The sequence below is a fragment of the Passer domesticus genome, chromosome 1, assembly GCF_036417665.1.
Source record: "Passer domesticus isolate bPasDom1 chromosome 1, bPasDom1.hap1, whole genome shotgun sequence".
NCBI classification, from domain to species: Eukaryota; Metazoa; Chordata; class Aves; order Passeriformes; family Passeridae; genus Passer; species Passer domesticus.
Window position 1 is genome coordinate 25216046 of NC_087474.1, and position 14534 is coordinate 25230579.

General features: G+C 36.0%; 1 protein-coding gene and 1 long non-coding RNA gene across 4 annotated transcripts in view; both read left to right on the plus strand.

Annotated features, from left to right (window-relative positions):
• NXPH1 (neurexophilin 1) overlaps nt 1–14172 on the plus strand; it is a 138165-nt gene extending 123993 nt beyond the window's left edge. For all 3 annotated transcript variants that reach the window (XM_064411132.1, XM_064411139.1, XM_064411145.1), the window contains exon 3: nt 10635–14172. In XM_064411132.1, the coding sequence (XP_064267202.1) occupies nt 10635–11396 (762 nt within the window). In that variant the 3' untranslated portion in view covers nt 11397–14172. The remainder of the gene's footprint in view (nt 1–10634) is intronic.
• On the plus strand, nt 3344–7897 carry LOC135295090 (uncharacterized). The gene is made up of 3 exons (XR_010357152.1): nt 3344–3467; nt 4427–4528; nt 7022–7897. It is a non-coding gene; the product is annotated as an uncharacterized LOC135295090 (long non-coding RNA).
• Nucleotides 14173–14534: the final 362 nt, after the last annotated feature.

Consider the following 14534-nt stretch of genomic DNA (forward strand, 5'->3'; position numbering starts at 1 on the left):
AGACCTTGACAAAACCATCAAGAAAATCTCAATAAAAATCAATTGAATATACTTGCAATGGAATAGCTGCTTAATGCTTCCCTTCTTTACCAGAACAACTTTAACGAAATACACCTCTCTCCTCAGAAATGAATTTTAATAGCTGTTGATAACCACTGAACAAAAAAAAAAGAATGATCAATACCTATTAAACAATCACAGTTAGGCAGTATGTTTCTGTATCTGGTTAGAATTCAAAGAGAGAAAAACCTTCTTCTCTGAGATCACAAAAAACTTCTGAGAAGTTAGTATGTGTATGCAGCAAGGGCATAAGGTGAAGATGAAGCATAAAATATGCTAGCATAAAAGCTAGTAGGGATATGTCAAACTCTGAATGTTGGAACAGATTCCTCCATGTTTTCAAAATGCCCTTCCTGAAGTATTCAACTGTTTGTAATCAATGAATAACTCATGGTAAAGAACAGGGAATTCTGATGAAAGGAATTTGTATTTTTGCTATAGAATTTCTTGTAATTGTGGGAGCCCCTTCCACCACCCCCTGCCACCGCTCCCAGCATCTCATATAGATATAAAATTCCTTTGTGTGGCAATGTGCACTCTGCCAACATCAGTGGGAGTTAAATCTCCTCAAATGACATCTTTGTTCAAATTCAGATTTCTAGGAAGCAAGCATGAATATCTGTGTGGAAAGTGACTCAGCTGTATCAACATTCTAATGCTTTGCTCTGGAAAAAATATAGTATCAGACACAGGAGCAACAAACTCTTTGGGTGGTTTAATTTTATTTAAATTTTGCATTGACTGGATTATTGGAAACGTCATGTAGGAAATGAGCACTATTAGTAGAGTATGTTAATAGTGCACAGTGGCCTTGTCCATTATATAGTACCAGGATATGTAATGTTATAATATTTTTCACTTTCTTCAGAAGATATGGTTACTCATATGGCAATGGATATTTTCTTCAGTGTGTTACATGAAAAGCAAACCATAGTGCAAATTTTGATTAAAATGTTGCTCTGTGGCCTTTCATATAAAATCTAATTTTATTTAATATTACTTTCTACATGTATGCAGAAAATGGCAAGCTAATATTAATAAAAGAAGGCTTACAGGAATGTGGAACAAGAACAATAGATCCCTGTCAAAATTTATTTACCTAGCTAGACTTTCATTTCAAAGTTAGCAGCACTCTGTGATACTGGCATAATACAGGGGTCTTAAAACTCTGTTAGACATTTTTAACCCATTTTAATTTATTCCATGGTAGTTTAATCCCCTGCTGAACAGGGATGGGGTGAATTTTCAAAAGTCATAATCCACTGAAGTAAAAAATCTGTAATGACAACATAGACAGCAGGCTTCAAGAGTTTAGTTTAAATTATTTCCAAAAATGTTAAATGTAGGGCAAGAGTTAATAGGATATTTCATACAGTTATATTTCAATCCTTTTCCAAATCTTTATACATTCATTTGCATCTCTGCCATCAGAAATACTTGGGCTCGAGTTCTGTTCTTTTAAGGCAAAAACCAGAAGGCTGTAAAATTCTAATGTGAAGATTTTCACAGGGTATTGTAACTCATTTGGTCCTTCAGTTCACAGAGTTTTATATGTGGTAGCATAATATTTTCTAAACTGAAAGAGAAATGACATTTTATAAACTGAGTACCTTCCATTCTGTCTTAACTGGGCACAAAAATGAAATTAAGATACATAATAATACCACACTTCATCCTTCTGCTCCTCTAGGATTTTTATGATTGACTTTATTGGTGAGTGAAAATTTGGCCCACAAATTGATTGGGAAAAGTTCATGCATTTCCTATGTACTTGAAACTTACAGTTTTACGCTCTGCCTTGACTATACCTTTGGATCTGCCTAGTTCTGGAAGTAGCTGCAACTCAGACAACACCTTATCTTCTGTAACCAGGAAGCTCCTCTAGTGCCAGCCATAGATGTTTACAGCTTTGCTTGGCCTCAGCATCCAGGCACCAAACTTCTGCCTGAACCCCATGGGAAAAATGCTGCCTCCTTCCTAGGTTTTGTTGTGTCATGCTGGACCAGATTTTGGGTGGCACCAGATAAAGCTGGCAGGTGACTTGTTCAAAACAACAGGTGAGAATGTTCTGAGAGTCTGAAGTAGAGATGAGGTGGTAGGGTGTTTCACATAGTAGTAGATTCATACAGAAAAAGATGAGTGCTTGCAAGCCATATTTATTGAAAATTAATTAGTTCATAGCCCCACCCACAACTTAAGAAGTCTTTGATCAGCAAAGGCTTGAAAATGAAAAATATTTTCTGGTACAAATAGTATATTCCTCCCTTCATTTTGCATTCCTTGATAAAATCAACATTAAGTCATTGTTGAATGCATGGTGCAGGGCCAGAGAGACTTCCATTTTGGCTTGCTTGCTAACTCTTTCAAACTCTTAAATTAAATAGACAATGGCAATAATTTCCTTTTTTCTTTTTGTCCTCTAAAAGCTGCATGTTTGGAGCGAAAACAATGGGTTTTCTTCTTTGAAAAGCAGCAGTGACAGTGACTGTTTTTGCTACTGCTTTCCAGGAAAAGGGTGGAACAAATTGTAGGGCTGGCTTTTCATCGCTTCCTGTTGTGGTTCTGTGATTCTGGTTCTTGGTTCAAAGGTCCCAGTCTTATCCAGGCAGATAGAGGAGCCTGGATGTTTACTTCTAAGTCTGATTTCCACTCTGAAAGTCTGTGAAAGAATAAAGAAAATCTTTCTATATATCTCACTGTCACACGGGAGAAGGCAGCACTTGCAGAATGAGGCAGAGAAAAAAGAGGAAGAGAAAAATATCCATTAGGACACTGCTACTAGAAGAAATGTCCTTGTAATTACAGTCTAAGTCTGATTGATTTAAAGTACCTATCTGTCTTAGATGACTAAACACTTCTTAAAAGCCTGATTACTAAACAATTCTTTTAGTCACTAGTGAATGAAACAGGATCAAGAAGACTAATTTTTCAGATTCTAAATACTTGTGAAAATCTTTCATGTGATTAAAGCAAGCTCAAAAGATAATAGAATAGTACAAATTTACACTGTTTCTTACAGGAAACCTCCAGATGGGGAATCTCCTCTATCTAAAAGGAGGAGCAATACCAGCAAGTGTGCATGCCTTGTTCTATGAATACCACATCACTTCATTGGCCTCAGCATGCTTACTGATGTACAGGGAGAAGTGCACTTCAGCAGGACTGGAGAATTGCAGAAGGCACTTGCACAGAGCATTCATTGTCCTGCTTCCAGCCTACAGCCTTTGGTTCTCTCCATAGAATTGTCTCCAGGACAAGTTATGCATCATAGGTCAGATTGCTCTTGGTTACTATTGGGTGACTGAGTGAAGAGCATTTATTACATTTGGAAAGCTCAACAATTCGTGGAGGTAGAAGACACAATCCATTCTGTTTCTCTCTTGATTAGAGTAGACCTAGAATTCCAGGTGAATGAATAGATCAGTGAATCCCACCCAAGGTCATAGACTAGACTGGCAAAGAGTATGGTATTTTATTGGGCCTAAACACTTAAGCTGCTTTACCATCTTTGATTTTCCTGAAAATTATTTGAGACTAGCTAGTTTTCAGATTTATTTCTAAGACAACTTACATTGTGTAAAAAGCACTGTAAAATTATAATTTTTATAGTTTTTTCTTTTGCAGAACAGCCATTCCAATATCTTAATATTTTATGATAACAACTGTAAAGAATTATAATGCACCTGAACAATGCTGTGTTGCTACTGTTTTATTAGTACCCTCATCTTTCTGTGGGTACAAATTTTCTAATTAGTCTTTGATTCTTAATCAGATCTCAAAGAGATATCAGGTGATACAGTCACTGTAATTTCAATGATGTTAAATTTCACTGAATTTATATCAGCTGTTGTCAGTTGAATTTATATCAGCTTGTCTTGTCTTTCATAACTGCTGTAGTGTGAATGATGAAAAAAGCTCAGGTAGCTACATTTTTGTTTTAACAAGAGCCATTTGAAGCAAGAATTATAGCTCATAGATTAAAACTAGAAAAATACAGAATTTAAAGCTGAGCTGAGCATGGTTAATAGAAGTATTATGAATTTTGTGACTTCTAAGTATGTTCTATACAAAATATGCAGTAACAGTGTATATAAGTTCATGTAAGTTAAATCACTTAACCTAGTGATAGTAAAAAAACACATTTCCTCTGTTTTCTGTGTAACAACAAATTATAATTTTTTATGCTTAAGTGAATGATCCAAAGTGATTATTTTAGAAAATATTATTAAAATCTTCAGATGATTCTTTTTATATGGTAAATAATCAATTCAGTGCTCTTTTATGACCAAACCCAAATAAAATATTATAAATTAATGGAGAAAAAGGACAGAACAAATAATGGAAGGCCATATTTTCCATCACACAGGACCATGGTTGTGCTGCGTCCTGAACACCACGTACCATGTACCGATCTCCTCATTTTAAAGACAGAACTGGGAGTTAAGAAGGACAAAAAGGAAATTCAAAGGTATAGGTATAGAATAACTTATGTACAAGGATTATTTGCAGGATTCAGGAGGCTGTTAGTCAGGCTGGAAAAGAGATCAATAGCTGATTACTATTATGAATGCAATAATATATAGTTGAGGCATGTACTAGTGAGTTAAATTCTTCATGCAGCAAGGAACCATCAAATTTTCCACTCTGTGGTATTTGTAGAAAAAATACCTAATGTATAGCAACAAAGAGAAGTAATGAGGAGCATGAGAAATTTGGATAGTGACAGAATTTTCCACATGAAGGGTTTTCCAAAGAAGGTGTCAGGAACCAGGCTCAAAATAAACCATAGGAGGAAACAGAGCAGTGGAACTCATTGCTGAAGTATCTTATGAGTGTTAAAAGTTTACAAAGGGTCAAAGTGAACAAATGCACAGAAGATCAGTCTGTTTAGAGTTACTGAAACAGAAAACTCATTTGGTCCTTCAGTTCACAGACTTTAATATGTGATAGCATAATATTGTAAAATTGGAAGGGACATGATGAAACAGAAAACATATACAGAAACAATATCTAGGAGAGGAAACTAGAATTATTGAGCAGCTGGGAAGAAATTAGGGGTCTGTAATATGCTTGCCATGTTCTTGCCCTTCTCCATCTCTTATAGTTGCTATTGGAGACAAGATGATTTTTCTAAATGAGTCTTTGGTTTGATCCTGCATAGCCACTTTTGACTTCTCATTTGACACTGTAGATCATGGGTTACTGTCCTGTTTGTCAGACTCATCTGAGTTTGCAGTTTTTTTGAATGGCCAACACTCATTCTTTTCATGTTGTTCAGCAAAAAGGTTTGTAATTTAAAACCAGAGAGGCCTGTTTCAGTGAAATATCCATGTATGTGGTTTTTTGTTTTTGTCCTTTCTTTCCAAAGTGTCCATTTAAGAGATACAGGTCCTTCAGTGTGTTTCACTCTCTCCCATTATAATCATATCTCCTTTAATTTGCATTCTCAGTTTCTTACCAAAGAAACTCTTGTTTAGTACCAAATATCTGTAGAACATTGACTTTGACTTTTCTGGAAATTATTCACTGAATAAAATATTTCCATGCCATAACTTCGTACAATGTGTAACTTCGTGCAATGTGTAGATACCTGCAGGAAGAAAAATGGATCTAAAAGGAAGAGTAAACTTGGTCTTGTTTTCTCTCTACCCATTGCATAAACAGGATGAATATAAGGAGACAGGACTCAGTGGTCACTTTCTCTGTGGTGTCCTGCCTTGATGATGGCCCAACTTATTGTAATGTCCATCAATACGCTCTTGCCTTTGTTGTATCTGAGATATCTTACTGAGGAAAAAAAAATCTGAATTCTATTATACAGAGCATTCGCAAACACAGCGCTGCCAAATTCTTACAGTGCTATGCCAATAAAAACAGGTTTTTGATTAGTTATTTACCTGAAGAGAGAGAATTTTCTACCTTGAGTATTAGATTGTTTGTTTGCATTTTCATTTGCTCTGAAGTAGTCATATATTCAGAGCAATAAATGCATAATTTCTAAACCAATACTGTAATTATAGGCAATGAATGGTAGTAGAGTTAGAACAAAAGGAAAAGAGTGAGAAATCAAGATGCATTCTGTACCTTTTTGAATTAATATTTTTATAAAATCTCAAATTGATCAGTCTTAAATTATGTGGTTGATTTTACACTGAGAAGGGGACCTAAATCACCACTTGAGGCCTTCATGGTTTCTTGAAATTCCTTTTTAACTTCATTTTCTCTGCTGCAAATGTTAAGGTTTGACTTGGCAAAGCATTCATGGCTCGGTGTCTTGAAAGAGAACTCTAAAATTTCTGAGATAAATAAATTTCCCATCCTTTGGGAAGTCCTAAAAGAACTACATATATTAATTAAAATATGCTTAATGAAGCTAAATATTAAACAAATTCATCACCCTCAAAACATAGGATACAAAATGAATGGAGTATTTTAAGAGATTAAAAATTAATTGCAGATCAATTTCTGTGTCTTTTTAATGATGCTTTCTGATATTGTGCCCAATGAAACCAATGCCTCCTTCTTCAAAGAAGAAGTAGAAGAAATGGAATAACAATTTGTCAGTATCTGTTGGAAAAGAGTTGCCAGACAGTAGTAAAAACTCCTGGTGTTTTTTTGGTATCAGTAGACTTTATTAGGTGGTGGAAATACATACTTTCCAGTAAAAGTACAAGACCAGAACCAAATATCACTCTGCCATACTTAATAGGTTCTTTGCCAGTGACACTTGTAGCACTAGATAAGCACTTCTAAATTTTTTTGCTCCTTACTGTTTTTCTATACAAATATTTCTGCCATCCTCATCATTCAGAATCACTTCTGGCTATGCAGTTGTGGAAGAAATCCCCCTACTCAGCCCTTTTGCAACACTGATTTATTGCACTGCAGTGGTATTTTGGATTAACACTGTTGAGAAGCTAAGCACCTCACAGTTCTTTGTTTACTTTCCCCCTTTCCCCAGTGGGATGGGGAAGAGGAATGGAAGAATAAAAGCAAGAAAACTTGGGAGTCAAGATAAATAAAAGTTTAACTGAAGGATAAATAGAAAAAGAAGAAGAAGAAGAAGAAGAAGAAGAAGAAGAAGAAGAAGAAGAAGAAGAAAGAAAAGAAGAAAACAAACCAGAACAAGTGATAGATACAAAGTCAGCACTCAACACACAACCTACAACCAGATCCTCAAGAAAAGATGGCTACCTCCTCTACATCCCCACTCTTTTAATTGCTAAGATATTATAGAATATCTCTGGTGAATTCAGGTTCTCTGCTCTGTTGTGTCCATTCCCAATCCATTGTACACATCCCTAGTCTATTCACTTAGGAGACTGAGAAAGAAACAGAGAAGGCCTTGGTGCTGTACACTGTTCAGCTAGAGCTAGAACATTAGTGTGTTACCACCATTTGGGTCAAAAGCCTCAACCACAGCACCATATGAGTTGCTATGAAGTAAATGGACTCCATCCTAGACAGAGCCATTAATACTGGGCCAAAAGTTTCAATATTTCATCTAAGAGTGACACTTGGCTATGGAAAAGGAGGTAAAACTGGTTATAGTGAACTAATTGATAAAGTAGAGTATGCAAGTTTCTGAATTATATATAGGTATCCTCAAGGAAGAGGACAGGAAAACCACCATAGAATTTACGCTGCTCCATGTTTTATTATCCACTTTAAATTGGCTCTTTTTCCATGAATCCCTAAAATAGGTCTATGTTTAAGCTTAACAATACTGAGTGCAAACCCTCATGCCTTTGCAAACTCTCATATTATTGCAACATTGTGTTTGGGAAGAAGAGAGATTGAAGAAAACGGAATCAGTTCCTGTGAAAGAACTGCTGCATTTGCAGAAATTCTATTACACAGCAATGCTCTGTGTTATTGGGTGTGTGAATCTCTGAGGATACTTTCTATAGTGTATAGTATACTAGCAGTATATGAAAAAGCAGTTGGATGGAAAATTTTAGTGAAGCACAATGAATTCTAGAGCTTTTTTCATTAATGCTTGTGGGCTGTTATTTTAGTGCTAACATGGACTCTTGAGTAGGAAGGACAGGTTCTGGCCTTTACTCATGAATGCAACCAGTTATCCACACTGAAAATTACAAACAGAGGTCTCAGGGCTAACTGCACAGCCAGAAATCTTTCAGGTATTACAAAATCGATGACAGCAACAATCAGTTGTATCTGTTAGATTGGATATGAAGCAGTATAGAATGCATGTAGCCTAAATCATCCATTTCCATGAAATACGTTTGCTTTCAAAAAACCATGTATAGGAGCAGTCATCAATCATTTCAGAAAATTTTCTCCTTTTCCTGAGTCTTCGGTTTCACATAACTGAAAAAAAAGAGACACATATGTTAAAGGTTTTTAAACTCTTACATATTGTTACATGGAATTGGTAGTCTGATCCTATGAAATGTAAATCATTAGATGAAGAGACGAAAACGAAGGAAAAACAAACTGTAAGGAAAGCAAATGAGAGTGGTAAGCAGTCTGTATCCTACCTACAGATCGCTGGTTTACTAGCTCTGCTAGCTAACTGCTTAGATTCATTGTGGGTTGACAGATTCATTCTAGACAGGCACATTTTTCCTTTTAACCACATTTCTTTTCTTATTTTGCCCTCCTTCCCCATATGCCATAGAAAAAAAAATATATTCTGAGTCTCTTTCTCTCTCCCTGTGACATTTTCATTGCTGCTTCATTAACCAGTGCACCATCAGTGCATTTTATTATTGCCTCTCTCCTGGCCTACTGTGTTATTACTAAGATGCAGCTATGAGCTGGCTATCAAAATGCTAGTCTGTGTTTTAATCCTTCTGTCCATTCAAAAGAGGGGGAAGTTGTCTTTTTGGTAAAATCCTGAATTAAATCCATATTTTATCTATTATCCTTACTGGCCCCACATGAAATGGATTGGGCAGGTATAGTGGAGGATGTGACAGATTTATTTTCCTATTTATTTGTTGTAAAAGGCTGGGGGCACATCTCCTGTGTGATCAGTGTATTAAGACAATTTAGACTGATTTTATCTCTGTGTCTTCAAATGACCTTGGAAAACTACTGAAGTTAATGAAAGTGTGTTTCAATTTCGTGATTGTTAAGAAATGAAAAGGCCATGCTGTGATAGATATCCTCCGTGACATATACCTCCAGTTGTACCAGTAGGGAGGGGACATGATTTAAATACTTTCTGGTTTCCAATAGGTTTCCTAGGTATGGAATGCACTAAATTCATTTTTAAGTGAAGAGAAAGATATAACTGCAAGCATGATGGAAGCACATAAATCAGTGCCAGAACACAGAGGAATAAAACAGGTGTATTTGGAATCTCATATGTAGCCATGAAAAGGCAAATAAGAAACTTGATGGCCTCTTCAAGGCAGTGCAAATGTTAAAAAATTGGACAGTGTGTGGTGCAAATTTTAGGGGGAATGGGACTATATATGTTGTCAGTCCCTTTCCATCCACCCTGCACGAATTCCAGCCCTCCCAGGTACACTCTGTCAGAGCTCTCTGCCAGTGCTCCATGTTAGACAGCTGCAAGCCTGCATCTGTTCTCTGTTTTCCACTCAATTAAAGCAAAGAGAAAAAAATATAAATAAGACAAATTGTTCTGACAGTAAATTTAGCGAAAAACTATGTCTGAAGTATATGATTCTGTAGGAACTTGGTTATTACTGCCTTAAAATTGTTGCTTTTTTTTTTTTGGTAACTATACAAAAGACTTTCTGTCTTACACAGTTCACTATTTAATTTGGGGAGGAAATGGTGAAAAAAGAAGTGATGTGAGAAAGGAGAAATGCTTGTCATATTAGATACAGACAAGGCAAACCATTAGTAGGTCCATAAGGGATTATTAGAAAAGGCTGTGACTCCTCTTGCACTAAATGACGTGGAGTACACTGTATGTATATCTGTCAACTCAAAACTCATTAAAATTTTCATTATTCTGTTATTTATATTGTAGTTGTGACTGAAGATCCCAGTCAAGAACATAGACCCATAGACCAATGAGTATTCGTAAAAGGAGTAGGGAAATTGTATTATTATTATTAGATTCATAATGACATGGACTCCAAGCATGGTCAGGCTGGCACCACCAAGACAGCACCCTGACAGTGGACTCCAGGGGCAGCAAAAGTAAATGAATGTGTCTCTGATGGTAGAAGACACAGCAACCTTGCAGAGTGAGCATTCAAGCAAGAACACTTCACTCTGAGATGCCACATACAGCCTGAAGGATGACAAGACTGTGTAACTCAGTTTTGTAGTAATTTATTACACACTCATCACTTACAGACATTGTAACAGACAAATAATGTGAATGTCTGTGATTAAATCTGAAGGCCAATTAAAAAAACTGGCAAAGGAGAATTGAGTAATAACTACTTGGAAAGTATCGGAAAACAGACAATTCTCTTTTGGTTTACTGAGTAGAGAGGTACAATTTAATGTCTCAAAAAATTTCTCTGTGATTAAAAAATCTGGTTATTTTGGTCCCAGGTGTAAATGGTGGGGTTTGTGTCACATATCTAAATATATTGTTTCTTTCTTCTTCCCTTCTCTTTCAGGTTACCTGTGCAAATTTAACAAATGGAGGAAAAACAGAACTTCTAAAATCAGGAAGCTCCAAATCCACACTAAAGCACATATGGACAGAAAGCAGCAAAGACTTGTCCATCAGCCGACTGCTGTCACAGACTTTTCGTGGAAAGGAAAATGATACAGATTTGGACCTGCGATACGATGCCCCAGAAACTTATTCTGAGCAAGATGTCTGGGACTGGCTGAGGAACTCCACAGATCTGCAAGAGCCTCGGCCCAGAGCAAAGAGACGGCCCATTGTCAAGACTGGGAAATTTAAGAAAATGTTTGGCTGGGGAGATTTTCATTCCAACATCAAGACTGTGAAGCTAAATTTGTTAATAACAGGGAAAATCGTTGACCATGGCAATGGGACGTTTAGTGTTTACTTCAGGCATAACTCCACTGGTCAAGGAAATGTATCTGTGAGCCTAGTGCCCCCTACAAAAATAGTGGAATTTGACTTGGCACAACAGACAGTGATTGATGCCAAAGATTCCAAGTCCTTTAACTGTCGAATCGAGTACGAAAAGGTTGACAAGGCTACCAAGAATACTCTCTGCAACTATGACCCTTCAAAAACCTGTTATCAGGAGCAGACCCAGAGCCATGTGTCATGGCTCTGCTCCAAGCCCTTTAAAGTAATCTGTATTTACATTTCCTTTTATAGTACAGATTATAAACTAGTACAGAAAGTGTGTCCTGATTACAACTACCACAGTGACACACCCTACTTCCCTTCAGGGTGAGGACCAACTTGTGTCTGAGACTGAAGCCTGGGGAATAAAAGAGGTCGAATAACAGGGCTGTAACCTCAAGGAGGAAGGCCACATCTATTGCCTGGAATGTGTCTACCTGCTGCTGCTGATGTCAAATGGCTGCAAATATGTTAGTGGAAAACAATCTAATGTAATTTTTGCCCAGTCAGCTCCATGTATCCATCTAGGTGTAAATCACTATGGATTTGAAATAAAACCATACACATACACAGAGACACACACACTTTTCAGCGCACATTATTGAGATTCCTGTTAAGAAATCTTTCATTGTCTGATACCTAAGGATTCAGCATAACCTATCATCAAGCAAAATGGATTAACTAGACAGTACAAGGTTTCTAAGGCAGACTGTTATGGAAATCTCCTTGAAAGTCCTTTGAGTACATGCCAATCAATAATCCCCACTCATGCATTCTACTGCTTGGAGCAGCTGTACTGGTAAATAATACTGTAGGAATAAATACTTGTTAAAATGGGAAAAAGTGTGTTTAGAGTTCAGTATTCCGTATTATATGAACACAGCAAAGTGTCATGACTTTTCCCAGCACACAGCAGGCACATTCAAGGTGGTGTTGGTGGCTCTTTTTCCATGGAGCAAGCCTATTTCTAGTAAAGATGGGCAAACATTTGAAATTTACATGTGAGCAGACATTTTGGTTTAATGTTTCTCTGACTCTTTAAGCTCTGATTCTTTAAACTTGTTTGAGTTTAGGCCAGCTAAACTACTTAAAAACTGGAATTGATCTCTAAGAAGGAAAATGCCTGGCGGAGAACATGTAAGTTATAAGTGGCTGTCTTATCTTTATTACAAAATATTGTAACAAATTCAATATCCTAGTCTTCATTTGTATGAATGGTTTGTATTGTACATAATTTAACCAGTGTTATTTGAGCTGCTTATTAATATTAACTTGTAATTGTCTCTCTGCTTGTTATTGTTTAAAACAATCAAGGAAATGAGGAATCCATTTTATCAATGTAGCTGTAAACTCCATTAAAAGACAGAACTATGTACAAAGCATTTATTCAGCTAAAGTATTGTTGAAAGCTATACATATACAACATTACAGTCTGTCTGTATTTAGATATTTTATTTCCAGAGGGAAAAAAATGAACTGTACATAAAAATAAAAAATCTTAAAGTTGAGTTTCAATATGTACTGTGTAGATAGTAGTTTAAATAGTTCTGACAAGCGGGTAATACTCCAAGTCTAATATGATTTTCAATATTGTCTCTTCGCATATGTACATATATAGACATCTATTTATGAATTTGTGTGTGTGAGTATTTGTGTGTGCATAATTTCATGTGTGTGTGTATGCAAATACATATATATGTTGAATACATAAAACTTTCTTGAGCCCTATTCCTAGCAAGCAGATCTTATTACTGAAAGTCTTGCTAGTTCAAGCAGAAGCCCCCACTCCGATAAGAAATTACACGTGCAGGGCTTTGTTTAAAATGAGTCATTATAATTTAGAAGTGGGAAAACATAGAGCCACTCTCTGTGTACAAAGGCCTGTCTTTGCCTTAATTCTAGCCTCCTGTGAGGTACTGATCTCTATGGAATGAAGAGATCCCTTTTTATGGTACTAGGGAATTTTCTTCCTGTAAGAAAAAGCTCATAGCTTTTATATATATATATATATATATATTTTGTGGATAGTGGCATACATTACCCCCAACATCCAGAGAACCAGCAACTGTAAGAAGTCCTTGCCTAAAAAGGCTGCCCAAAGAACTCAGTATTTCATATCATATCTTTCAGAATTGTCATTCCTGGAAATGTTTTCTTTCCCCTTCCACCCTTGCCCCCATGTTCTGTGCTCTTGGGTCACAGCTTCAGATGCAAACAAATACGGGTCAGCTTCCAACTATGCGCAGCATTATGAACAGCTTCTCCAAAATCCCAATAAACACTCCACTAGCGTTTCAAGAACAGAAAAGTTCAAAACAACTACCAGTCAAGGACCTCTTTTGCTGAAATGTGCAGAACCTAAATGAGAATGGAACAAAGCAAATAAATAATGGTATTGAAAGTAAATGTTTTCCCTGATGTACCAGTAGGAGACTTTCATATTATTATTGCTTTGGATTTTTTTGAATAGATATGCTTGTGGGAATTTGTTCATTATATATGACATTTCCCAGGACAAAATTATGACCCCAGACCATGTCTAGATTTGGAAAAAGAAATTTTCCAAACCATGTAGTCCATATTCTGATCTCATTCAGGAATATGCTGACACATATATTTTTTTCTTTTAACATGGATCATGATTAAACTGGTAGTGTTTATCCCTTGTGCTCTATGAAATGTAATTGTTATGAATATAAACCATAAATTAATTTGTGTTGTTGCCAATAGTTAGATCTTGGGTCTATTAAATCAGTGGGAATTTTGCTATTGATTTCAATATAAATTTCCATTTAATAGTATGTAGAACTCCAGTGTTAAATATGATTAATAATCTTAACAATCTGTATTACAATTGAGCATTATATGGTTCATTTATATTCCTGGAAAATGGATGTGAAATACTATTGCTGGTACAGTTTCATTATTTTTTATATTTTTTACAACTTCTCATAAATATATGAAACATATACATTCTATTAATATATAAATATTTGTCCACTTTTCAGGTAGCATCCATACAAAAAGAAACTATTCATCACGCAATGTTTGATCCTACTAATTGTGGTTGTTGGTATTTTATCTGCCTCTGTCACAGTCATTCATACTATTAATTAGTCTTAAGCTTTTGAAGATTTTGCTATTCTTCATAAGCATTGTTGAGTTTGAACTTGAAAGAGTTCTTTTGGTGATTGAGTTGTGAAACAGTGATCTAATACCAGAACAGATAATGTATTACTTAGGTGCTAGTTCATTGCATTTCATTCAATCTATTTGGGAAATATTTTGTGTTTACTAACTTTGTTAAAGAATGTTTTTGGTTTTGTCATTTGGAAAAGGATTTTAATGAATATGAATGTGTTAAGTCAGTTAAAAAAATGTATGTATGAGTGTCTGGGTCTTGCACATGAACAATGCCTTAATGGAGTGCTAGGCCAGGCAAATGTTGCCACACTATAACTCGCTAATT